General features: G+C 48.0%; 6 protein-coding genes across 6 annotated transcripts; 2 read left to right on the forward strand and 4 right to left on the reverse strand.

The window, feature by feature from the left end:
• Window positions 1-5,255: 5,255 nt before the first annotated feature.
• Window positions 5,256-5,569, forward strand: INS49_001326 (uncharacterized protein; the record flags this gene model as incomplete). Its single annotated transcript, XM_043162157.1, has 2 exons — window positions 5,256-5,267; window positions 5,348-5,569. 2 exons carry the CDS (start codon window positions 5,256-5,258, stop codon window positions 5,567-5,569), a joined length of 234 nt encoding a protein of 77 aa, XP_043030663.1.
• Window positions 5,570-6,046: 477 nt separating this feature from the next.
• INS49_001327 (uncharacterized protein) lies at window positions 6,047-7,240 on the reverse strand (the record flags this gene model as incomplete). Its single annotated transcript, XM_043162158.1, has 2 exons — window positions 6,047-6,968; window positions 7,026-7,240. 2 exons carry the CDS (start codon window positions 7,238-7,240, stop codon window positions 6,047-6,049), a joined length of 1,137 nt encoding a protein of 378 aa, XP_043030664.1.
• Window positions 7,241-8,628: 1,388 nt separating this feature from the next.
• On the reverse strand, window positions 8,629-10,796 carry INS49_001328 (uncharacterized protein; the record flags this gene model as incomplete). The annotated part of the gene is made up of 7 exons (XM_043162159.1): window positions 8,629-8,960; window positions 9,022-9,357; window positions 9,417-9,579; window positions 9,654-10,267; window positions 10,384-10,393; window positions 10,459-10,694; window positions 10,754-10,796. The coding sequence occupies 7 exons, from the start codon at window positions 10,794-10,796 to the stop codon at window positions 8,629-8,631; spliced, it is 1,734 nt and encodes a 577-aa protein (XP_043030665.1).
• Window positions 10,797-14,487: 3,691 nt separating this feature from the next.
• On the forward strand, window positions 14,488-17,082 carry INS49_001329 (uncharacterized protein; the record flags this gene model as incomplete). The annotated part of the gene is made up of 7 exons (XM_043162160.1): window positions 14,488-15,008; window positions 15,061-15,176; window positions 15,233-16,183; window positions 16,242-16,282; window positions 16,335-16,574; window positions 16,633-16,806; window positions 16,945-17,082. 7 exons carry the CDS (start codon window positions 14,488-14,490, stop codon window positions 17,080-17,082), a joined length of 2,181 nt encoding a protein of 726 aa, XP_043030666.1.
• Window positions 17,083-17,705: 623 nt separating this feature from the next.
• Window positions 17,706-18,964, reverse strand: INS49_001330 (uncharacterized protein; the record flags this gene model as incomplete). The annotated part of the gene is made up of 3 exons (XM_043162161.1): window positions 17,706-18,121; window positions 18,166-18,525; window positions 18,625-18,964. 3 exons carry the CDS (start codon window positions 18,962-18,964, stop codon window positions 17,706-17,708), a joined length of 1,116 nt encoding a protein of 371 aa, XP_043030667.1.
• An 857-nt stretch (window positions 18,965-19,821) lies between these two features.
• Window positions 19,822-22,022, reverse strand: INS49_001331 (uncharacterized protein; the record flags this gene model as incomplete). Its single annotated transcript, XM_043162162.1, has 10 exons — window positions 19,822-19,911; window positions 20,049-20,292; window positions 20,356-20,542; window positions 20,565-20,581; window positions 20,610-20,874; window positions 20,930-20,951; window positions 21,036-21,108; window positions 21,165-21,592; window positions 21,757-21,797; window positions 21,878-22,022. 10 exons carry the CDS (start codon window positions 22,020-22,022, stop codon window positions 19,822-19,824), a joined length of 1,512 nt encoding a protein of 503 aa, XP_043030668.1.
• Window positions 22,023-23,327: the final 1,305 nt, after the last annotated feature.

A 23,327-nucleotide genomic window follows, 5' to 3' on the forward strand; every position in this document is an offset into this window, starting at 1 on the left:
ATAATATTTATTATATTATATGGAAAATCTTTTAACGCTTAAAAAATACTAGCTAATTAATTTAACCATAATATTAACAACTTAACCATTTATCTCTTTTATTAATTAATAAACTTATAATATAAGGATAGCTTTAACTTATAAAGCCATTTAAATGCCTTTTAAAACCTTTAAATAAAACTTTACATTAAAACCTTAACGTTAAGATAATTAATTAAGAGGTTAATAAAGTTACTTTTTAAAAGCAATAAGGTTAAAGGCTCTTTTTTCTTAATAATGCTATTAAATATTATAAATAATATTATTAATAACTTAAGCAGCTAAAACCTTATAATGTTTTTTAAAATTAAACCTAAGATAATAAATATTATTTCCTATATAAAGATTAAATAATTTAAAGCTTACTTTACCTTTACTTAAAAAAAGTTAATACTAAAGAATGCAAAAAAGGCTGCGAAGTCCATATTAATAGGTGCTAACTTTATATTAAGTAATAAAGAATGTACTTAATACCACGTATAAAACTTTATATTTATTAGCCATTTATATACTAATTATGCAAAGCTTGCTAAATATAAAGCTAATTAAGAATAAAAAAAGGGTAAGAAATAAGTTATTATAAATTAAGCTGTAAATAAAGAAATCATTAAAATTTCTAATAATGATAAGGAAAATATAATAGCACTATACGCTAACGTTTTGGTATATACAGTAAAGTTACCAATAACTATAAATATTTTAATATTATGGATTTTTAATTCTAATGCTTTAAAGTATATAATAAGATGCATAGAAAACTTTAGCTCTTTGCAATTATATTTAAATATAATTACCATTATAAGCAGTAATTAACTTGCTATAAAAGGCATTAACTTTATGGAAATCTTCCTGCGATTATTAAATAAATTAATTACTAAAAGCATCTTTATTAATATTTTATATAATTGCATATTAAAAAATACTTATTTATTTAGCTAGATTATAATTTAAAAAAGGTTTTAATTAAATGCATAAAAAAATGATATCTTCCTATTACTAAAAAACGATAAATTTCATAAGATATTATAGGCAAAGTTCCAATATAGAAATTTTAAAATTTAAATAATAAAAAATAACTTTGCAATATTTATAATATATAATAAATTTTATAAAGCTTTTAACTATAGCAATTTATTAAAATTAACTACTTAACGCTTATATAAAGATAAAGATATTATGCTAAATAAACTAATGAATTTTCATTATAAACTATGCTAACTTATAAAGTTCATTAAGAAACGTTTATATTTATTACTAAAACGATAATTTATATAGTTATTTAAGTATATTTAATTTAATTTATTAGGTAAATTCTTAATAAGATTATTAAAAGGTTTTTAATACTTTATTTTATTTATTAATAATTATACTTAATTTTATTAAGTTTACTTTATTATTTAAAAGGATAATGTTTTAAACATTATTAAGGGATTTTTAAATATAATTAAAACTTAATTTAATGCAAAAATTAAGATATTTAATTTAAACAATAAGAGTAAATATATAAATAAGATAATTATTGTAATATTTTAAAAACGCAGAATTATTTATAAGAAATTACCCTTTTACCATTATAAGTTAAACAATATGCCTAAAAGGTTTATATATATTATTATTACCAATGCTTATATAATGATTTATAATAAAGATTACTTATTTCTATAGCCTAAAGCAATTTCCCATGCAATATACCTATGGAATTGGAAACTATACTCAGCCCTATTGTATTAAATAACGCTATTTAAGGCGCTTTATAAATAAAAGCTTAATATTAAACATTTCCAACTATACTTTCACCCTATATACTTCCACGTCCTTATTAAGGCTTGTAAGCTAAAAATAAAATTATTAAATAAAGCCAAAAAGGTATACTTTATAAGATTTAAGGCTAAAAATAAAATTATCTTCCGTTTATTTATGCTACTTTAAAAAGTTATCATAACCGCAATATTAAGCTATATTACTTAGTTTAATTTAGCAATAAAAATCACATAAATAATCAGCTAGCTAAATAAAAACGTACTACCTAAGATAAAGGTATTACCAACGTCTTAGCTAATAAAATCTACTAATAATATGGAACCCACAAATAAACCCGTAAATAAACCGCTTAAACCTACAAGACTTATTAATAAACTATTTAAACTTATGAAATCTATATAATTATATAGTTCTTAAGAATAATGGATTTAGCCTTTATAAAAAGCAAAAAAAAATATAAATATCATTATAAAATGTTTTAAAGATTTTAATAATTTAGCACTAATTAATATAAACTTTATATTAAATCTTGCTTAATTAGCATTAATTAATGCTAATTACCTTAATTAAATCTTTACTTAAGCATTGCTTATTAGCATAATAAATATTAATAATATCCTTAATATATATACATAAGCTATAAAAAGCAATAAAAGGGATGCTTAGCAATAAGCTATTAAAAGAGAACTTAAATTACTCTTAAATATAAATATATAGATTAAAGTACTTACTATTGCAAATCAATATATTATTAATCCTCGCTAAATATATACAAAGAAGTTTAATGCTTTTAGTAAGCTTATTCGCTATAAGGCTTAACTTATTGCTTGCAAATATATATAAATTCATAACATGAATTATAATAATACTTATAGCCCTATAGCGCGCTATAATAATTTAAGATTAATCATTACTATTACCGCTATAATGGGCTAGTAGCTTTAGCAATTTAATATTAAAATAATATATTTGCATAGCCATTTAAAATATAATATTTATATATAATTATTGTAAGGATATTGGACATTATTTAATAATTAGTAAATTGTTTTAAAACTTCTTAATGCTTTATATAAACTTAAATAATTAGGCTGCAAATAATTTAGTACTTTTAAAAAGGAATTAATTAAATATTTAATGGAAATAATATTTAATTCTTGCATTTTCATTAAAGATTAAATTATCATTACTATTTATATTAATAATATTCTTATTACTGAGAGTTCCTCTTAAGTTAAAAAATTTTACATTAAGCTTATATAATATTTTAAGTGCAAGGATTTTAATCTTTATAAATACTTACTTAAATTAAAAATTATATAAATTAATGATAAGATTTGCATTTTTTAAAAGGGATATACTTAACGGATTTTAGAACGCTTTAATATATTTAATTATAATTAAAGATAAACTTTTATAAATCCAAATTTATTTCCATAATAAGAGGAACTTAACGATATTGCGATAAATGCAATAACATATTAATTACTTATTAAATTTATTAATTTTCTCGTTATTAAAACAAAATTTAATCTTGCATTTCTATATATAATGCTTTTAATATTTAATGCAAAGCCCGCAATTTATTATTTAAATATTATAAAAAGGGTGCTTTAATATATTTAGCATATATTAGATTATGCCTTGCAAATTTTTAAAATAAATATCGTTATTTTAATTTGCTATACTTAATATATATATTAATGCTTTCTATAATACCAATTTAAATAATTTAAAAGCATTTAGTGGATATATGCAACTTCTTAACGGTGGCTTAATCGCTTAATTATTAAAGCGTTAATTTATTATTATAAAATCTACTTATAAAGCGGAATATATAGCATGTTTATTGGCATTATTATATTTTTATTAAATGATTTAAGTATTAAAAAATTTAAGCATTAAGTATATTAAATGTTTACCTATTTTATATATTAATAATTAATTAGCATTAAACCCTTATTTAAAATTATAAAGTTAACGTTTAATTAAAACATATTGCTATCCACTATTACTTTATCCGTGAAAAAATTAAAGAAATATATAATGTTTATTACATTGCATTTAAAGATAATCTCGCTAATATTTGCATGAAAATGTTGCCTTGCCCTGCCCTTAAAGAAGCTTATGGGAGATTAAGATTAAGATAAGTACGGGGTTTATATTGCTAAGGGGAGCGTTTAAATAGTTAATTGGAAATAATGCAAGCGGAATATATGGATATTAAATAATGTTTATATAATGGTTTTAATATAAATTATAGCGGAATATTTAAACTATATTTTTAGCTATTAAAACGGAATATTTCTTATTATCATTAGGATAATAATATTTGCGATGGGGGGTGTATTGAAAAGTGCAAGGGTTGTATGCCTATATGCTAGCGCTAGCCTATAAATAGGCTCCTTTTAAGCGTTTGATAGCGGGGAGATTTCTCTCCTCAACACCCAACAATTAACTATCGTTTGCTTAATTGCTTCATTATTATTTAGATCGAGAACTCTCTGGTGCACGTTCTGCAATGCTCCTCATCGCTTACTGAGCACTGCAGCCATAAAGCCCAGTTCCCGGCTGCAACTACTCGATGATCACAAGGACAGCTCATTGGGCATAAGCCAGAGTCAAACAAAGCAGGGATCGCCTCTAGTAAGCCGGTGATGACCACGTCCACACAGCTGGTGTAGCACACAACACTTGATTACTTTCCTGCTTCTGTGCCATGCAGTCTGTGATAGGATGATCTAATAAGAGACACTCAATTTGCCAGCTGCGATGCACAGTCTGCTTGGGGGCCTTACCAAGAACGGCCACATCTCACAGTCTTGATGCAGGCAATGCTGCAGCTCACAATAGTCCTCCAAAGAGAAGGCTGGGCCGGTGTTCGCATCAGGCAACATGCAGCGCCAGTCAAGAATTCCCAGGTTATTCGCTTGTGGGTGGCCTGCTCAGTAAAACTCTCACGTTCCCCATTCATTTTCCTGCACAGCTAAGCTGGGTCTCAAAGTACTAATGTTCTGCAGTGGCTTTATTTAACATCGTGAGAAGAGCAACTGAGCAGGAAATTATGGACACGTCCCAGGAGGCCATAAAAGCTCGTGATACGGTCACGGGCACAATTCCGGCGGTATGCTTTGATACTTGCAGTGAGTTTCAGAACAGAACCAGCAATGTGTTGACTACGACGCCGCTGACTTAAAGATAGATAATGCCAACCTCGAGGCACAAAAGATGGGGAAGGTACCAGAGCTTTGTGCAGTAGATGGGGTATTCTACAATTACTAGCAGTCCTGCAACCGCTGCATAGATGTAAACAAAGACCAGGATCAAGTGTCATCACGACAGTATCTCGACTCGTCGTTCGCGCAATACCTCAACTATTGTGAAGCCACTGACGCCAGCTCACAATCCACACAAGATGCGACAAGCACCGCAGAACACAACCCAATACCAACGTCATGGCTCACATGGTATGAGACCTATGAGCCGACAACCCTGTTCGACCTGCGCACTGATACTGCTTGGTGTGATTTTATTCCTGAGACGAAAGAAGTTTGCTGCACAGGCCGATGAACGGCCGGACGACCAAGGCGGTGACACCTACACGACAGGATTGAAGCCTGAGCTGCACTCGGAGTCCGCGCCGCCGCCGCCTCCTCGGGTCTACGAGATGGATGCCTCGCAGAACCTGTCGGAGATGGCAGTGCATGAAAAGCCCCAGCAACTAAGCGCTGAGCAGGCGAACAAAACCAGCGGAGAGCCTTCTCAATGAAGGATCAATACCGTGATATGACGCCGCTATTCGGCCAACTGGGCATCAGGGGTCCAAGGAGCGTCCATCAGCATCACCTTGCCGAGAAAAGGCGTGGAGATAATCCTGTCGCCGCCCATCAGTCGATGATCCGGGCAAGGCATCGGCTTCCACGCAAATCAAAGGCCAGAAGAGGGCGAGGAAGTGGAAACCGGTGGACAAAGTGTAACGAGGGAGATAGGACAGTCTCCGGATACACTTGATTGCTACGAAGAGAGGCCTCACAAACACGTGGACACACTTGAGCGCAGTCCTTATTTGGAGTGAGTATGTACCATATGGAATTGTTATACCCAGGAACCTTGTTGCTCATCGCCAAGGGCAGATAGGCTGCACGACATCCAACAATTTCAATTTGTCGCCCGAGATGCCTCCACCTTGACATGGACTACGGCCTGCCCCTTTCACCAGGACATCCATTGATGACACGACGATAACCTAGACCCCAATCCAGTACGGCCCCTGCTGCCTCTTGTTGTTGCCCGTGGCAGCAAACTGCACATTCTCGTTGCCCACCACGGGCGTGAGCACAGTCTGGGTGTTGATGCCCTGGACAGCGCCATTGCCGCCCTGCATGATGCTGGCGAAGTTGTTGGAGACGAGCTGGATGCCGCTGGAGAACCCTTGCTCGTCGAACTCGCAGTGGCCGCCGTTGGGGGTGTTGTCGACGGTCTGCAGGGCACCGACCTGCTGGGCGTTGAGGCCGGCCCCCGTGGCGAGCTGCTCGTAGGCGGTGATTGCCTCCGGGATGGCGGCCTGAAGGCTGGTGAGCTCCTGCTGCGTGCTCTGGAAGTGGATCTTGGTCGTGGAGGCGACGGCGGCGGAGTTGTTGAAGTCGACCTGGGGTGCGAGCGCGCCGCACATGAGGAGCACACCCGTGCCGGCGAAATTGGCCATGTGGGCGGGGACGAAGAAGCCCGAGAGCGTGAGGGAGCCGCCGGACACGCCCGTCATGAAGACGTTGGACGAGTTGAACGCGACCATTTGTGGAAGGACTTGCTGCATCAGATCGTTGACTGCCTGGGAGTGGGCGGCGCCGTCCGCACGCGACAGGCCCTGAGGCTGGCCCTGGGACTGGCCCCAGAGGAGTTGCTCTGAGGGAACTGTAAGCCTGGGCAGTGTGATTTGAAGAGAGGCAAGAAGGACATACCAGAGGGAGCGAGAACAACGACTCCCATCAGGCCCCTGCTGGACCGCTTGGTTGGGGAAATCGAAGAAAGACTGGCCACCGTCTCCGTGCAGGAGCACGTTGATGCCGTTGGGTCCTTGCGCACCGGGCTGTGCGGCGGCTCCTGGAACTCCGGAGGCGGTCGTGAACTGGTCTGCCGGAGCGGAGATCTTGAATCGGAGGTCGAGGTTACTAGAGCGTCTTGTCAGCCCGTTGCTGGACGACGTATATATTGCGCAGTGCCCTTACTTGACTGTGGCAGTCATGTCCAGGATCATGGAGCCATCTGTCGCTTGGGAGATGCCCTGAGGGATGGCAGCGGCCTGCTGCTGAGGCGTCTGCTGGGCCGCGGCGTTGCCACCGCCGTTCCGGTTGCCTCCCTTCCTTCCCCGGGTCTGTGGCACCGCCTGAACCTCACCGAAGACGGTCAGGAGGGCCACGAGAGCGAAACGAATGGTCAACATTCTGCTGAGGATACCAGTCCACAGGAAATAAAAAAGGGATTAAGAATTGAAGTGGAGGGGATAAGGAGAGAGGTAGAAACAGATTCGGAAGCGAAGGCGGCCCAGTTAGTTCCCAACGACGACAAGATTGAACAAGCAAAAGACAAGACAAATCTTAACCAGTGGGAACATGCAGGCTATTTCCATTAAGAGAAAGAAGCCTCGAGGCAAGAAACCCAAGCAGCGCCCACACGCGCCCATGGCTGCCGTGTCTCTCGACGATCCATAGCTCTTGGCGTTCCAGGCTCGCCCATGGGCTGTTTTGGTCCTCTGCATACGGGGGGAGGCTGGCTGGCTGTGCAGCTGCTGGTTTCGTGGTGCCCGCTCCGGAGAAAGTCCATCATCAGACCGCTTGTGTATGAGAAGTTGGGTTGGAGAAGTTGGGACGACGTCGTCGAGGCTCCATTTTGGTGTTACACGGGCCCTAGTGGCCGCTCCTGAACCTGCCACTCGGCTTGTGCCAGCATTTCTTGGCGGCTGTTTTGGAAATCATTTTGCGCTTTGGCTGCGTGGCTAAACTCGCGCACCCCATGTGCCCCCATGTGCTCCTTGCAGTAAGGGTTTGTTTTGGAATTTGGTCCAACGTCACTCCGCCTGTCAACCTAAATTGCAGTGGAAATGACGGTTTGAGAGATCGGACCCGGGCCAAGATTGAGACGATTCGACCTTAAATTCAAGCTTCTTTCTCTCCACTGCAAGCCAGGCACAACTTGGTCTGCTTCTAAACAAGGAGGTGGAATTGCACAAAAACAAACCAACAGGTTGCATTCTCACTTGCATGTCTAGTCAGGGCCAAAACAGCGTTGTACCTGTCGATCACACCGCAGGGCTACATGTTTCACAAGGCCGAATGTCGGGCATGTGTGAGATTAACCGCTAGAGGCTTGTCTACTGCAAATAAGCAAGCCACCGTAGATCTTTTCCTGGCATGCTATAGATCTGGGTACATTGCAGTATCTGTAAGGCTGGCTCGCCTGCCTGCAACAATTCGCTCAATGCCGGAGGTGCTTGTGTGCCAAGCATGGGCAGGACCAAGCCGTGCCGGTGAGGGATCTCCGGCTGCACATCAGGACAAGCAAGCACTCTGCCGAAGGTATGGCGAGACTGTCATTTGGAAGCTCACTTATTTTGACATTGCCTGGGCACCTCATTGTCCGGGCAAACATGGTGCTGACTCAACTTGAATTGCCTGATCGGGAAACTCATCAGAGTTTCGGAGCGCGTGATTCGCTTCTGAGGATGACGCCCCCTCGAGGGTGTGGTTGCACCAGCGGCGAATGATATCCGACCTCACCCATCCTGAAGACTAGAAGCCACAGACAGCACAGAAGGAGCCAGTTCTGAGTCGTCTAGAGCTTGGGTCCTTTCTTTGTCCTCGAAGTCTTCTCCTGGTCCCTCAGCAACCTGCGCAGAATCTTGCCACTGGGGCTCTTCGGGACCACTTCGAGAAACTCAATGCCGCCCTTGATCCACTTGTACGGTGCCTTGTGCTCCTCCACGTGCTTCAGGATAGCCTTCACAACCTCGTCTTCAGGCTTGTTGGCGAAAGCCGGCGCCTTTACAACGAATGCTTTCGGTACCTCGCCTGCGGAGTCATCCGGAATTTGGATCACAGCACAGTCGGCTACAGCCGGATGGGACAGGAGGTGGGCCTCGAGTTCTGCTGGAGCGACCTGGTGGCCTAGTTGAAAACTTTTGTCAGTTCAGAACTATGTATCTGAATGGGGTGCATGCACTCGTACCTTTCACTTTGATCAACTCCTTGATCCTGTCCACGATCACAATGTGCTCGTTTCCGGAGGGCGCCAACGTCACGACCGCTTCGTCACCGGTGCGTACCCATCTCCCATCCTCGTCAAACACGAAAGTCTCAGTTGTCGCTTTCTGGTTGTTGAGATAACCAATCGTTGCTGAGGGAGACTGCACCCAGAGCTCGCCCGGTGTGTCGTAGCCCTTGACTTCCGTGCCATCCAGGCCAAAGATCTTAGCTCTTGTGGCTGGCAGGAGAGAGCCGGAGGACTTGTTCAGGATATCGTCTTCGCTGTTTGACGTGACAATGGTCGCTGTCTCGGTCATACCTAGGAATTTGCATCAGCAACCAGGACAAGAAGCAGCCCGGGCCAGGAGCACCACCTACCATAGCCTTGAGCCACGCGCCATTTTGGCCATATTTTGTTCATGTCTAGGACTGTTTCCTCTCCTAACGGCGCCGCACCAGAGAAGACGACCCTGACGCTGTCAAGATTGTACTTGTTGCACTCTTCCGGTACCCTGGTCATGCGTATCACAATTGGCGGTACCTAATGATCGAAATGTGTCAGTGGACCAACGAAGTCTGTACTTGGAATGGAAAGGAATTCCTGAGCAGCCCTACCAAAAAGAGATGATTGATCTTAAATTTCTCAATGGCCGACAGATACGTCGGCATCTCGAATTTGGGCAATACAACAACTCCATCTCCTCGGTAGGTACAATTGTGTGCGATGACGACCAGGGCGTAGATGTGGCTCAGCGGGAGAAGGCCAAGAACAGTCTGGGTGGAGATGCCGAGCTTCTTCCTGGAGACGGACTCGTAGGCGACGTGCTGCATCGCATTTGCAACAACGTTTCGATGTGAGACCATGACAGCTTTGGGCAGCCCCGACGTCCCGCTCGAGTAGGACAGGAATGCCGGCTGTCGCTCTCCCTGGCCCTTCTTCCACTGCAGCGCGTCGAGTGGGGACAGCTTGGCGCCCTCTGCGATGAGGTCCTCGACCGTCACAAAGCCATCTGCCTCTTCGAAGCCGGGCATGCCCATCAGCCATATCTTGTCCTTCGGGATGCCTGCGGCCTTGGCGGCCTCGAGTCCGATCTGCAGCTGCGGGCCGCCGACAAAGAGTGCCTTTGCGCCCGAGGATTTGAGTTGATGGGTCAGTTCGGGGGCCGAGTAGGCTGCGTTCGCGGGGGTGACGATTCCATTGAGTCGGTGTATCGCCCACGAGATTGTTACTTTTGATTCGGCACGTGCGTTAGTGACTGCTAGATCGGGATGCAGGCCTGAGACACGCTGGTCCAGAGAACTCGGCCGCTGTTTCTCAAGACCGAAATGAGGGACCTCCACCTACAGTAATCAATCTGTTGTAAAAGATGTCAGCTATCTTGATCGCATGTAACACAAGACGGCGGGCTGCAGTCTTTACCGTATTAACCGAAAATATGCAGGCTACTTTGTCCCACTCGGTCTCTTCGTTCGGCAGCCACCCGAGCCGCTTTCCGATGGCCTGGGCAAGAAAGTCGCGCCGCTCAATGACCGAGTTCCAATCATATGTCTTTCCTGTCAGGCCGCACGTGAATGGGTTCCTGCTTTTGGCGAGAGGGTAGCGGGCGTATTTGTCGTTTGTCATGAACTCCGCTATTGGGATGCTGTCTGGAGGGTCTGGCAGGTCGTCAGGGGGAGTTGTCGTTGTCCTCGGCTTGAGGGGCATTCCCACTTACCAAAGGGGAGCTTTGGCACCCAGCTTGGCGGTTCGAAAACCATCTTGACTCGGACCTCTCGTTACCGACGTGTGACACTGATCTGATGCCCTTTGTGGCCTGGCGTCTGGCAGAACCAGCTCGCTCGTGGTACAACGTAAATGTGGTTGGAGCTCGGCGGGCAGACGAGAGAGCACGGAACAGCGCAGAGTCTGCAGTACAGAAAAGAGTAGAGGAAAGGAGAGCTCCGCGGGAAGGGTTCAACCGACTTGACACGACGACCTCGCCGACGCTGCGCTAATTGTCAGAGATAGCACGCACAAAGACCGCTGGACCTCGGGACCTCGCAACTCCACTCCACCCTGGGTAGACTGCCCGGGAGTTGGGGCCCACGACATCATCGCGGCGTCTCGGCGATTCCCCCGCACTCAACCCTGTTCCCCCGGTCCCAGTTCTCTCCACGATCAGACCCGCTTGCCCCTGAGCCTGTCTGGTGTGAGCGGGCACGACGCGGTGGGCTACCGAAGAGACATCATCTATATCCGGTATCTCCGTCTTTCAACGTCTTTTGACGTCAACAGTCTCTGAGCTGCTTCAAGCTTGCACAGCTTCAAGTTGCGGTTCACACAAGTGCGGTATGACAGAGCAAGGCACACTGCTAACAATTCTTGCTTCGAGATATCTACCCAGATTACCAAAACGCCATCTTTGCGTCTTCAATGTCTCTGGTTCTTGAGACCCCAAGTCTGCATCACAGCCCGCTCCTCCACCACACCGCCCTCGGCCCACCGCAGTCCTAACTAGCAACCACACCCAAGACGTTGGTCCAACGCGTTGTCATGTTCTGGCCTGAGATCCAACTCACTTTCTACTGGCTCTGATCACCTACTTTTTCAAGCTTCCTTGTCCATGACGATCTTCAAGTTCTCTACCGCATGGCGCTTCCTCCTTCCGCTGGTTGGCTCATCGCTACGTCTCATTTCCCCGGTTCTATGCTCCCGTCTTTTTGTTACGGGTCACTGCGAATTGGTCCTACAGCATCTCCTATGAGAGTCATCCACTGATTTTCATGTAGAGTCGTTGCCGTACGTACCAGTCATCCGCCGGATCCTCCTCTTCTTCCCAACATCAGTACCATGTCAACGATATGACACATCCGGCAATGAATTATGAAGCAAGCAAGCGAATCTGTTTGTCTGTTTCCATGGTGTATATTCAAGTATTTGCTTATGGCCATAGACGTGATGGTCAAACCAGACAATGAATGGAATATAAAGTGCAACCTTCCGGGCAAGGCACATTCTGTAGAAGACCTCGGGACCTGTGTGTCTTTTGCCCTGACATCGCAGACAGAATACCCTTGATGATTGGCCTCCACAATGCTCTGTTCTTCTTAAGAGATCAAAAGCGTAAAGCACCATCCCCCAGTGACTACGAAAGGATTTTGGTGACAGCGTGTCTTATGACACGAGGCCTTCATCTCAAGTCCACATGCCAAGCAATGTTCTTTCTCTTCGAGGGAGCCAGACCTGAAAAGCCTGACTCAGTGACTAGGATGTTAGTTCTTACGTGCTCGTTTGGTCTGTTTCTCGTTCCGGGCCTACCCACGAGCATGAGTTATTCACAAATATTCGTCCTATGTTTCGCTTGTCCCGACTCTCGCTTTCCCGGCATCACAACCTCCACAGCGCTCTCTCCCTCAAGCGAAAAAGGCCAGTGAGGAGCTTCGACAAATGAGCACCGAATGGCGCTAGTAGATACTCGTTTCGTGAGCCTTGTCTGCCTGCTTTCTCAAGTGCGAACCCAGCTCACAGTCGTCATCTTTGCTCGTCCCATCTCTCAACATCCCCAACTTCCTGCTTTCGAGGGAGTACGGCTTATGAGAAATTTCCACCAGTGGCCTACCATCGGAGGCACTATCTCAAGTGTCCTCTTCCAAAAGAAGGGTTGCACCTTCTGAAAGCCATCGGCAACGTCCCCAGCTGCCGGCCGTGGAACCGGAGCCTGTCCACTCACAGCTTACATCTATTGAGCACCAGAGACAAGTACTTCCCCTAGTTGGTTCGGTGGAAAGAGACTTACGTGTGGCCCGTGTGTCGTGTTCACGCTAGTGCTATCGGGCTATCACTCTTCACGACTTCCTTCAACTTGGGAAGGCACCTCCCATCGTTGGAAGGAACAACCAGCAGCTCCTCGACCTTCCTCGACAGGAAAAGAGAACCACAGCTCCCAGTGATGCGTCCGTCCTCCTGCCATCATCTCTAATAAGGTAAGCAGTTCGTTCTCCTTCCAATACACCTCCTTCCAATTTCCCTGCAGAATACGACTCTCGTTGCATCTTTTCCCAACCAGCCTGACCATCACATTCGTTTTCAATCCCCTGGATGATCTCAGGGAGCACTTTCGTTATTCCAAGCCCTTCAGTGCCGTTTGGAAAACAATTTCGTCCGATACCCTCTCGACCACGTCACAGTCCACCTAACTCATCCCGCTCTCAGCTACAGGTTTTCAAATCGAGAACTCGATTCAACAGCAGAACTCCATCCCTTTCCCTTGTTTCTTCCTCACCCAACACCAAAAGCTCTCGAGGACACCATCTTACCTGGTCGGTTTCGACTGCTGCAGGGCTACGATCTTCATAACATCATTAGGACACACCAAGATCGGGCCCGACCAGGACCAGCCTCGACCACAACCATACCTCACCGACCGAACCTCCTGTTTTTCAGCGTTTCCATCTTCAACCTTCGTGAGTACATGATGAGCCCTACTTTGCCTTGAGGAGATGCCTTCATCACCGTTTGCTTTGAACCTCACCTCATTCCTCACACACAAGACCCTCAACCGACATCTTCCTCACCGCCTGCCTTGAACCTTACGATATTCTTCACGTGAACAAACTTCAACCATCATCTCCTTCCCAGCCTCTCTCTCTTTCTCTCTCTCTCTCTGCTTGTGTGAATCCCACAGCGCTTTCCCATATTCATCTTCTTTCCACCTTCTTTCTGGGTCTCACGGTATTTTCCCATATGATAGACTCTCGACCAACACTACCTTCATAGATCTCTCTGGACCTGAAAGCATCTAACACACGATCACCTCCACCAAGCCTACAACATCACAGACGCTCCTCGTATCTATCTTGATTCAAACCAGGACGTGACGACGAGTCTGCTGTTCAGGAATCGCTCAAGACAGCTCGATCTGCTGGCTGACTCTACCTGACAACAACCTCCCGGATCAGACAGTGAGACCTGCCTTCTTCGTGAGTGCTTCTTACATTTTCTACCTTCTTTTTTCATCCCTGGTCTCCTTTCTGTTATCACAAACACAACCATCCAGACACAAATCTTGCAACTTCTTTCTCCTCTTCAAGTCTACTTCACTTACTGTTCAATTTCCTTCTCCAAGATGCAGTCAAGTCTTCCACAATGCCTTGTATCCCGGAGAGGAGCACTCACTGCCTTTTCTTTGACCCGTGGTACTCCCATCTTCTGTTCACTATGGTTGGCTCATATTTGCACATGAGCCGAGTGCCCGTATGCATCAGTCTGTGCCTGTTATACAGGGAGCTTGTGTTATTCGTTTCAGTTGAGACTAAGGTGTATAGAAATCACATTCCCCTCACTTCAGCCAGTTTCAGTCATCTATTTTCATCATCAAGCTCTAGGATTCATGCATCGCTTTCCGTCTTCAGTCTTGATACTGAATTCTAACATATACATAGCAAAACTCAGCATATCTCTCCAGCAACCATGTCTAGGCAGGCAGGAATTAAGGAGTTCTTTCCTACCGACAAGGCTATCGATTCAAACCCTTCCTCGGCGACGCCTTCCATCCTTGTCACGCCCTCCATTCCGCCGGCACCACCCGCCGCCCCGCCGACACCGTCCGTGTCTGTGCCGGCTTCCGGCTCGGCGACATCCTCCGTGTCCACGCCTCCTGCCGTAGCAGTTCCTGCTTCTTCAAAGCGTGGAGCGTCCCAGGCTCATCAGTCCAAGCCCGCCCGCAAGCGTGTGCGAGTGGGTGAATCCACCAGAGATGGCGCTGAACCTACAGCTTCCATTAATGGAGTTGTTGACACCGAGTCTGAATTTCCCAACGGCCCAGTCACTATCTGGGCAACGACACGGGGAAACTTTTGTGATGCGCAGGACATCTTCAAGTCCTGGCAGTCGGGTCTCTACACCAAGGACAACATCGTCTTCTCAATGTACATCGACAAGTTCCACGAGCCTCGAGACTTCTTTGGCCGGAACAAGTTGATCACTTGCGCGTGAGTTTCCCACGCTGGAATTGTAACACACTTCGTATTGACTCCGACGTAGCGGCGGTGGGCGCAAACAGGAGAACGGAAAGGGTCAATATTTGCGCGAAGACACCAAGCCTGACTCTGTGTCCAAATGGGAGGCTGCAATCGACACCTCGATTTTCGTTGTCATGGGTGGGTCTCCTTGAGATGTCGCTTCAAATTGCGATGCTGACATGGAAATTCTCTAGGCAAAGATCACCCGGACTTTGGAAACATCAAACTGCCGATTAATGTGCGCGAGCACGGTGTCATCGTGGAGCTGGGCCAATTCATGGTGACCAGGATTTGGAAAGAACTGGTGAAACCCAAAGATGTCAAGGAGCCTTACCCAGTCTGGAAGATCATGCTCCAGACGATTGATCCTACTACTAAGCCATGGTACTGGAAGGAAGACATCCAGGATGTCACCACCACGAGCAACGGCACCCCTGCCGCTGCCATCGAGGAGAGGACTTGCAACAGCTGTGATAACACAAGCCCAAAGATCTTCGCCAATGCACCGTGGGTCTGCCTTGAGGATGATTGTGAGCAATTCTTCCGGGTTGATGGCAACACCTTGAGTCAGATTGGAGACGACAACAAGGAGTTGCGGTACTCTGAAGAATTCATCAACCAGACCATCACCTACGACATGGTTCCAGGCAAGTCGACCATGTTTCGGCCACTCCCAGAGGCTTTGGTTCAGGGTGGCGACAAGTATGGTACAGAGTTGGCTCTTCGGGGTGGCCTGACATGCCCCAAGTGCCGGTGCTGCACTACCCGGAAGTACTGGGACAGACTGGCTTGTTGCTACTGCGGCTTTGAGTACGAATTCGCTCCTCTACCATACCCCTTGAGCCTGGTTGAGAAGGAGACTCAAGTTCACACCAAGAACTACCATGTCCGAAATGATGGCGTGACCATCAAGCTCAATTCAGATCACGTTGAGCAGTTTGTCGAGGCTGAGAAGGATGGCATGTCCATTCGGCTTGTTTACATGATCAAGGATACCAAGGGGGACCTCGTTGGCACCTTTGTCATTGAAAGGCCCAGCGATGACGCAAAGAAGGCTCCAGGTGGTGCTGATGAGCTATACAACAGCATCGAGGCAGAGGGCGGCAAAATGAAGTTCCAGCGAAACCCTGCTCGATGTGTAGGCAGTAAGTACCACACTGAGACCTGATCATGTGTTTCAATTTCATTGCTGACAATTTTCAGGTGGAATCGAGAATCTCACTCGCCACTTCCAGTCTAACTTCGTAAGTTACTCGAGATTCACTCACTTTCATACATCACACTGATGATATCAAGGGTGCTCTGTACGAATTCGGCCCAAAGGGCATCGACACAGAGTCTTTCAAGAATGCTCCTGATGTGGTACTGCAGTCGCTTGTCTACCTGAAGCACTTTGGAGAGAAGGCTTTAGAGAGCTCCCAGCGCATCGCTTTGAAGGAGAAATACAGATCCACCACAGGCTCAACCCTTCACATGACTCAGAAACCCTTCAACGAATTACTGGCTCTGGCATACCGGCAGACAGACAAGATCGATGTAAGTTGGTCTCACAAGCCTCTTAAATGAAGTTTCAATGTTAACATGGTACATAAAGTGGCATGACGATGGAGAGGACCAATTGACAGGTGTCATAAGTACAGCCTCTTTCGGATCACCCAGCAAGATGGCGCTGAAATTCAAGAAGAGCAAGAAGGCAATCCTCGAGGTACAGCTTCGTCATGGAGATGTCGCCACCATGTGCGACACTCGTCTGCAAGCTCTGACTGATGTAAGTTATTGATGCTCCGGACTCCAGCTGCTGGCATTGCACTAACAATAAGGCAAGCACACTGTCATCCCAGACAAAAACGCCATGCGTCGCTATGCGATGACCAGTCGAACCATTAATTTCGACTACTACAGACAGCCGAAGGAGACCGAAAAATTGATTGAGAAAGGCCTGACCATCGATGAGATGGAGAAAGCGGCACAGATCCCAGACCGTGCTCTTCATTTCACTTACAATGGCACCACGTTGGGTAGCCAGCAAGAGACGGCTGCTTAGACAAGTGCACACGTCAACTCTTGTCTCTGCCATGCTCATATCTGCCGGCCTCATGCCTAGCCTGCCATTTGCTATCGATGGGAAATGGACCAAGTGCAGTAAGACGTGTTCATGGAGTGGAGCCAGCATGGCAAACCTTACCACATCAAGACATTTTTTCTTGGGAGATGTATGAATATGGAACAAAAACATGGGGATGTTGGTTGGCAACCATTTGCTCTGAAGATAGGGGTGATTGCCTTGGGATTTGAGGGCTACGAGATCTGGAGGCTTACAGGCTTCTCAGCCGATATTGGCCTTCTCAGCTTATTTGGCTTTTGGGTTCGAGGATATTCGGATTAATCCACATGTGGTGGAAGGCAGATATGGGCATTCTACATGCTCTGATTCTGCTATTTTAGCTGGGTTAGTTGGCAGTGCTGTGAACATTGCGCTACTCCTGTTTGATGGCTTGAGATCAAGGCCAGCATCGATATCATTGAAGGGCCATATTAGCTTTCATAGGAACTTCACGAAAGAAAAGGTCTTTAGAACCAAGCATGTGTATGCTGTGACAGAGGTTTCGCTGAGCACAAGGAGCTGGTATCAACCTCTAAATGACATTGTGGAAGGCCGTCAGCCATCTACCAGGCCCCCTTACCCGAGACCAGGAGCACTGTGCTTCCCAGCTGTCTACGCAAATCCTCCTTTTCTACATCATGGGTATCCTCAACCTCTCCCCACTTGCCTGTCTGCCAATCCACCTCTAAGCTGGCCGCCTTTGCCGCCTCCTCAACCCCAAATGACCTCTTGCTATTCTTGATGGTTTGTCCACCAGAAGAAGCATCCCTACCAGTGCGCCCGGCGCTGCCTTCACTCCACTCTACCACCAGCCTGGCCGCGCCCAACAAGCTCTTCCCAGCGAGAGCCGCTCTCTCCAGCCCAGCCAGGTCCCAGGCATCGAGGCCCATCGCCCACCCCTGAATGACCTCCCTCACCCCAGGCTTCTGCTCCTTGGGCAGCAGCAGCCCTTCGTCCAGCACAGGCTCGATCTCCACGCCTGGCCAGACGTGCTAAGGTAGCCAATGACCTCGCCGGCCGTACGCTCCTGGAGCTCCCTCAGTGGGGCCTGGTCCGAGGCGAGAGGGTCGGTCTGGAGCGGCGCCCAGCACAACAACGAGTCGGTGTCGAGGTAGCGCAGGAGCACGTCGGTAACAGCGGTGCGGGCGGGCGCGAAGCCTCCGCCGCGGTGCTTGGCGTCGTCGTCTGCGATGTCGAGCGCGCGGCACACGAGCGACGTCAGCGGGATCAGGTGGCTCTTGGTCGCCTGCTGGGCCGAGGTCAGGAGGTCCCACTCGAGCGCGAGGGCGTGCGCCAGGTACGGCTTCGAGAGCGGCACGTTGACCATCGTCTTGGTCGTTGGGTGCCGGAGGGGCCGGGCGTCGAGGTGGATCTGGTAGGCGCCTGTGTGAGAGAGAGAGGGACATCCCTGGTCAGTACAAAATGTCTGCGACGATGAAGAAGAAGGGGCCGCGTGAGGGGCATCGTAGTCCGTCTGCTCACCATCGACCTCTTTGATGTGGACGTCCTGCCAGAAGCGCTTCTTCAGCGGCGACTTCCCGGGGCTCTTGCCGCTGCCGGCCTCCCGCAGCTCCTTTGCGTTCTTGAGAAGCTCGGCCTGCTTCCTCCTCCTCTCGACCTTGGCGTAGGGGTGCTCCGCGGCCGGCTGTGGTGGGTCCGGCGGAGGGCCGGTTGCGCAGAAGGGGGCGACGTTGGCTGGGTCGGCGGCTGAGTAGTGGAGGGCTGCTCTGGCGGCGATGGGCTTAGACGCAATGCAGCGTGGTCGGCTGGTGACGAAGAGCCGGGGCAGGGCCTGGCTGGCGAGCCGCGTGGGTGGCTTCATGTTGGAGGATCTGGTGGTGGATCGTGGTGTTGGTTGAGGACCTTGATGATGCGTCGAGGTCCAGGAGCTTGAGGTACCGGCCGAGCGGGACATTTTTCCAGCGGCTGCAGGGGTGGCAGATCTGGGGCCGATTTACAGGGGTCCCTGCTAAATATCCGATTTGCTGTCCCCGCTACACCAGAGACACCGGACCAGCCATGTCATGCAGTCAATTCCCGGGGCCTTTCCCGGGGCCTATTCCGCACCTGACAAGTTTTCCATCTGATCATGAACTACATGAGATTCCTAGCTGGGTCGCTCTAAGCGAGTAGTTGGGTAACATCTATCCGAATGAAACCACAGACGCAACCCAACATTGTCACAAATGCTCTCTGGGAGAACTTGCGATGCCGCAGCTGCTCACACTTCACAGCCACCGGACTGGCTGTTTTAGTAGGTAATATTGTCATCAGAGAGATGTAGCAGTTTGAAGATTCATTTGTTGATGGGGTCAATTTTTACTCAAGCTGCACCTCTGCCCTTGACATCCGCAGGGCCTGGCTTCATCTACCGTCAAGGAAACGGCTCCTCAATAGCAACGCATCTCGACGGAACTGCTTGCAACTCGGCAGATGAGCTTTTGCTCTCGCAGAAACGAGTGCAATAACCCCAAGTCCTGAACACAGAACGAATTTGTGTCACATCACCTTCTACTGGAGGCTGTTTTGTGTTATCAGTGCGTCTTTTGAAGGGGGTCCACGCCAGGATGATGTCCAAAATATTTTATTCGTGGCCAAGTCTAGCTGAGGCTTGTGGTCTAAACCACAAAGCACCATGTTAGGCCATAATAGACATCCATTATTGGCTGAACTGGAAACTCAGTACACGCCAATGATTTCGCCGACAACACTCCTGAATGTCCCCTTCGGATCGAAATCCTCCCTCACAGCCTTGAACCTGGCAATATGCTGCCCACTGTGTCAGCAAAAGTCCGGTGGGCGCTCAACTTGTACAGCACATGATACTTGCATCTTGGTCCAGATTCTTGACAGCCTGCGTCAGGACTTCCCGGGTGTTCTTGGTCCAGTGAGGCCTGCAGGGGAACTCGTTGATGAGAGTCTGCGATAGGTTGTGGTCTGTCGAGGGTCAGCATTCTTGTGTCCACAAGGGGGAGAATCAACGAGGCCTCACAGAATGGCTCATTGAAACGGAGGTGATCACCGGTGTTCGGCCTGAAGCTTGGGAAGTCGAACATGATGGCCCCTTTGCTCCAGTCGGCCCCATCGGAGGTGTTGGTGGTCACCTGTCCGAGGAGGTCGTAGTGTGGCTTGCCGAACTTGATGTTGATGCTGAGGGTGAAGGTCCCGAGTCAGTATTCAGGTTGGTCTCAAGAATCCTCAGGTCCTTCTTACCCGCTTCGATATGTCGAGGTCATCACAATAAGTTTCTCCTTCCACTGGGCATCGAAAAGCTCCCTAACACGCTTCAACATTTTATTGGCGAGAGGTACTGGGAATGCCAGCTCCAAAGTGTAGCCACGGAGATTGTAATCCCACTCTGCCTTCTGGTCCGGGTACAGGCCACCAATGAGGACGTCGTCTGTGGTATGTTAGAAACCCACGGTCGTTCAGGAGGACGCTGAGTAGCAACTCAATCAGACGTCTACTTGCAGTTGTATCCTGTGACAGGCCATGTGGTAAGCTCCACATTGGTATCCTTGGTGTGGAAGTTGGGCTTTTCCCAAATGCCAAAGAAGATTTCCTCGGCGAGCATGTTGGATGTCGCGAGAGCCTTGCCTGTTTCGAGGATGGAGATGGCGGCAGCGGCCTCGATCCCGGTCACGGAGAAGGTCGACTGCAGACCGTGCTGGTTAGCATCATTGGGGCCGACGACGTCGTAGTATCGCTGGTGGAACTTCTTCTTGTAAGGCCCTGTTCTGTGTCAGCAATACCTTCTACAGAGTCTGAGGTGATGCACCCCAGGAACCCCTTTGGGGATCCAAAAGCTCCTGAATAGGCAGGAAGGAACCTACACCACTTTTCGGCGTGTCAGCATTGAGTCTAAACCAAACTAAAGGAACAGATCGACTTACCCAGAGGTTTGCTGTCAGGTAAGGTGATATGAGCGCCTCAATATCGCCGTTCAAGACATCCTCCTCATCAAGCCTTTGCCTCGTCAGCCCAAACACTTGTATAAAAATTGGCACAGCGGGGAAACCTACGTCTTCTGCATCGCATAGAGCACAGTCTCGGGGTAGATTTTCATCTTCAGCCTCGCGATTACGCCCAGGAGCCCAAGCGAGGTAGATGCCGCCAGCCACTCGTCATTGGATTCGTCCCGCTCGACGGTCCTGATATTTCCGGACCCGTCGATGATGTCCATGGACAACACGCCGCCTACAACCACAGCGTCCTCCCTGAGCGATGTTCGGTGGGCGCCCATGGCAACGCTGCCACCAAGGGAGATGTTCCAGTTCACGAGGCCCGTGCCGATGTTGGCGCCGCGCGCGTGGAGGTAGTCTGCCAGCTGGAAGAACGTCACGCCAGCCTCGACGACCACGCTGCCTGATTCAGCGCCAGCTGGGAGGTCGAAATCAGAGATGTTGTTGACCAGCTCTGTCCGGATGATCTCAGTTGGCAAGTCGGCACACTGGGTGTCGTACCCTTTGATACATCGTGTCAGTTGACTCTATTGCTGGGTGATACCATGAGCATTTCCTCATGGAGCCATGCTTGCCACCAAAGCAGCCCTGAAGGAAGTGTGAAGAGCTTGGGGTATGGCTTACACATGTGCCCCTTGCCCCCTGCGCGGACCTGCTTCCCTGAGGCGGCAGCAGCCTGAACGAGGGATACCACTATGAAAGTTCCTGGTCAGCCTCTTTCGGGAAGGTCTCTTGAGCGGACAACTGCATCCACCCGGATGTCTCAGACTCACTCTCGTCCACACTCGTGGCGTTGTGCACCGCCGTGACATCGTAGCAGGTGGGAAAGCCGGGACCATCAAAAGAGTTGTACTCCGCAGCCCTGACACCGCCCGCAAAGGCGAGTGCCAGAGTGACAAGATTGCTCGAAGACCTCATTGCAGCGGCTGTCGACAGACGGTTGGATCCTCCTGACAACCTCAGGAGCCCGGGTTCAAGCAAGCCGGGGAGCTGTCCAAAGAAATAGTCGGGTCCGCGGTTGTGGACGTAACAATGTCCTCCATCCTGCCCCAAGCAGCAGCTGCGTGACCTCGGGATGAACAGCACCTCCTTCCCTGTGTTTGCCAACGTGCCCGCGCTGGTGTCACATCAACCCACCCTCCCGCGTGACGAACCCAACGCCCGCGGACGCCGCACCTGTCTGGCATCGCGGGTCCCTGACCAGCGCCTCGCGCCCTGGCAGGGTGCTGTGCGGAGAGGCCAAGACAGCCCCCCCGGGAGATGACAGGGAGAGGCCTGCGAGCCGTTGGGACGGACTTGAGTTGCCTAAAGCGGACGCGCTCGGGGTTGTCATTGGGCAGTCGTGTAGGAGGCCTTTTGACCGGCCGTGCAATTCACGAATGCGGTGTTGTGGAAGGTGGGCCTGGATGTCGGCGGACCAGGTGATTTGGGGGAGCGTTTGGTCGATCATGTTTTTCCTTGTTCCGAGGAGCCCACGGGGAATCCTCAGCACGCGCCCAGATCGGGAAGGTAGTTCAGCTTACACGTCCTATTCTAGACAGGGCTCTTGGCTGGCTGTGACGAGGCGTTTCCTCACCGTGCACCCGTGCACCCGGCTGGGCACGAGAGCTTGACCTCCGCTTGGAGGGGCTGCGTTTACCTTGGACCTCTCCTCTCCAGCAGCGCTCACGCCCGGGTATGCAACGGGAATGTTGTGATCACGTCGTATGGTCTCAGAATTTATGCTCGACGAGCCCGGGATGAAGAGGCAGAGGTATAATCATCAGCTGTTGATATTCCGGTCACTGCCTACCTCACAAGCGCTGTGCTTCTGTGTTGTGAGCCCCGTGGCGAGGTAGACGAGTGCTTGCTGGGAGGGAGAGCTCAAAAATGGGATCGGCGGGGGATGTGGAAGAGGGGTTATAGTACCACCAGGGGTAGCATCAACAGCAAGAGCTGTGCATGGATCTTTACAGTTGCCGGCGCAGTGGGCTCAGACGGCTTTGGGGAAACTTGCTTGGTTTTTGTAGCCAACCAAGTATGGAATGCTGCAGGCGTGAGTTTGCCAAGCCAATACAGAAACGAACCAAGTGACCCATCTCTCTGCTCTCCTATCCATGGCCTACCGCACAAATCCCCAGGCTCAACCGCCAGAACAAGCGACAGCCAATGCTTCACCGCTAACTACTCCACTGAGGCTTCTAACGTCACGCGCATTCGCTTGGGTAGGTTCCGGTTTGTCAA

This window comes from Diaporthe citri (assembly GCF_014595645.1).
Source record: "Diaporthe citri strain NFHF-8-4 chromosome Unknown scaffold_1, whole genome shotgun sequence".
NCBI classification, from domain to species: Eukaryota; Fungi; Ascomycota; class Sordariomycetes; order Diaporthales; family Diaporthaceae; genus Diaporthe; species Diaporthe citri.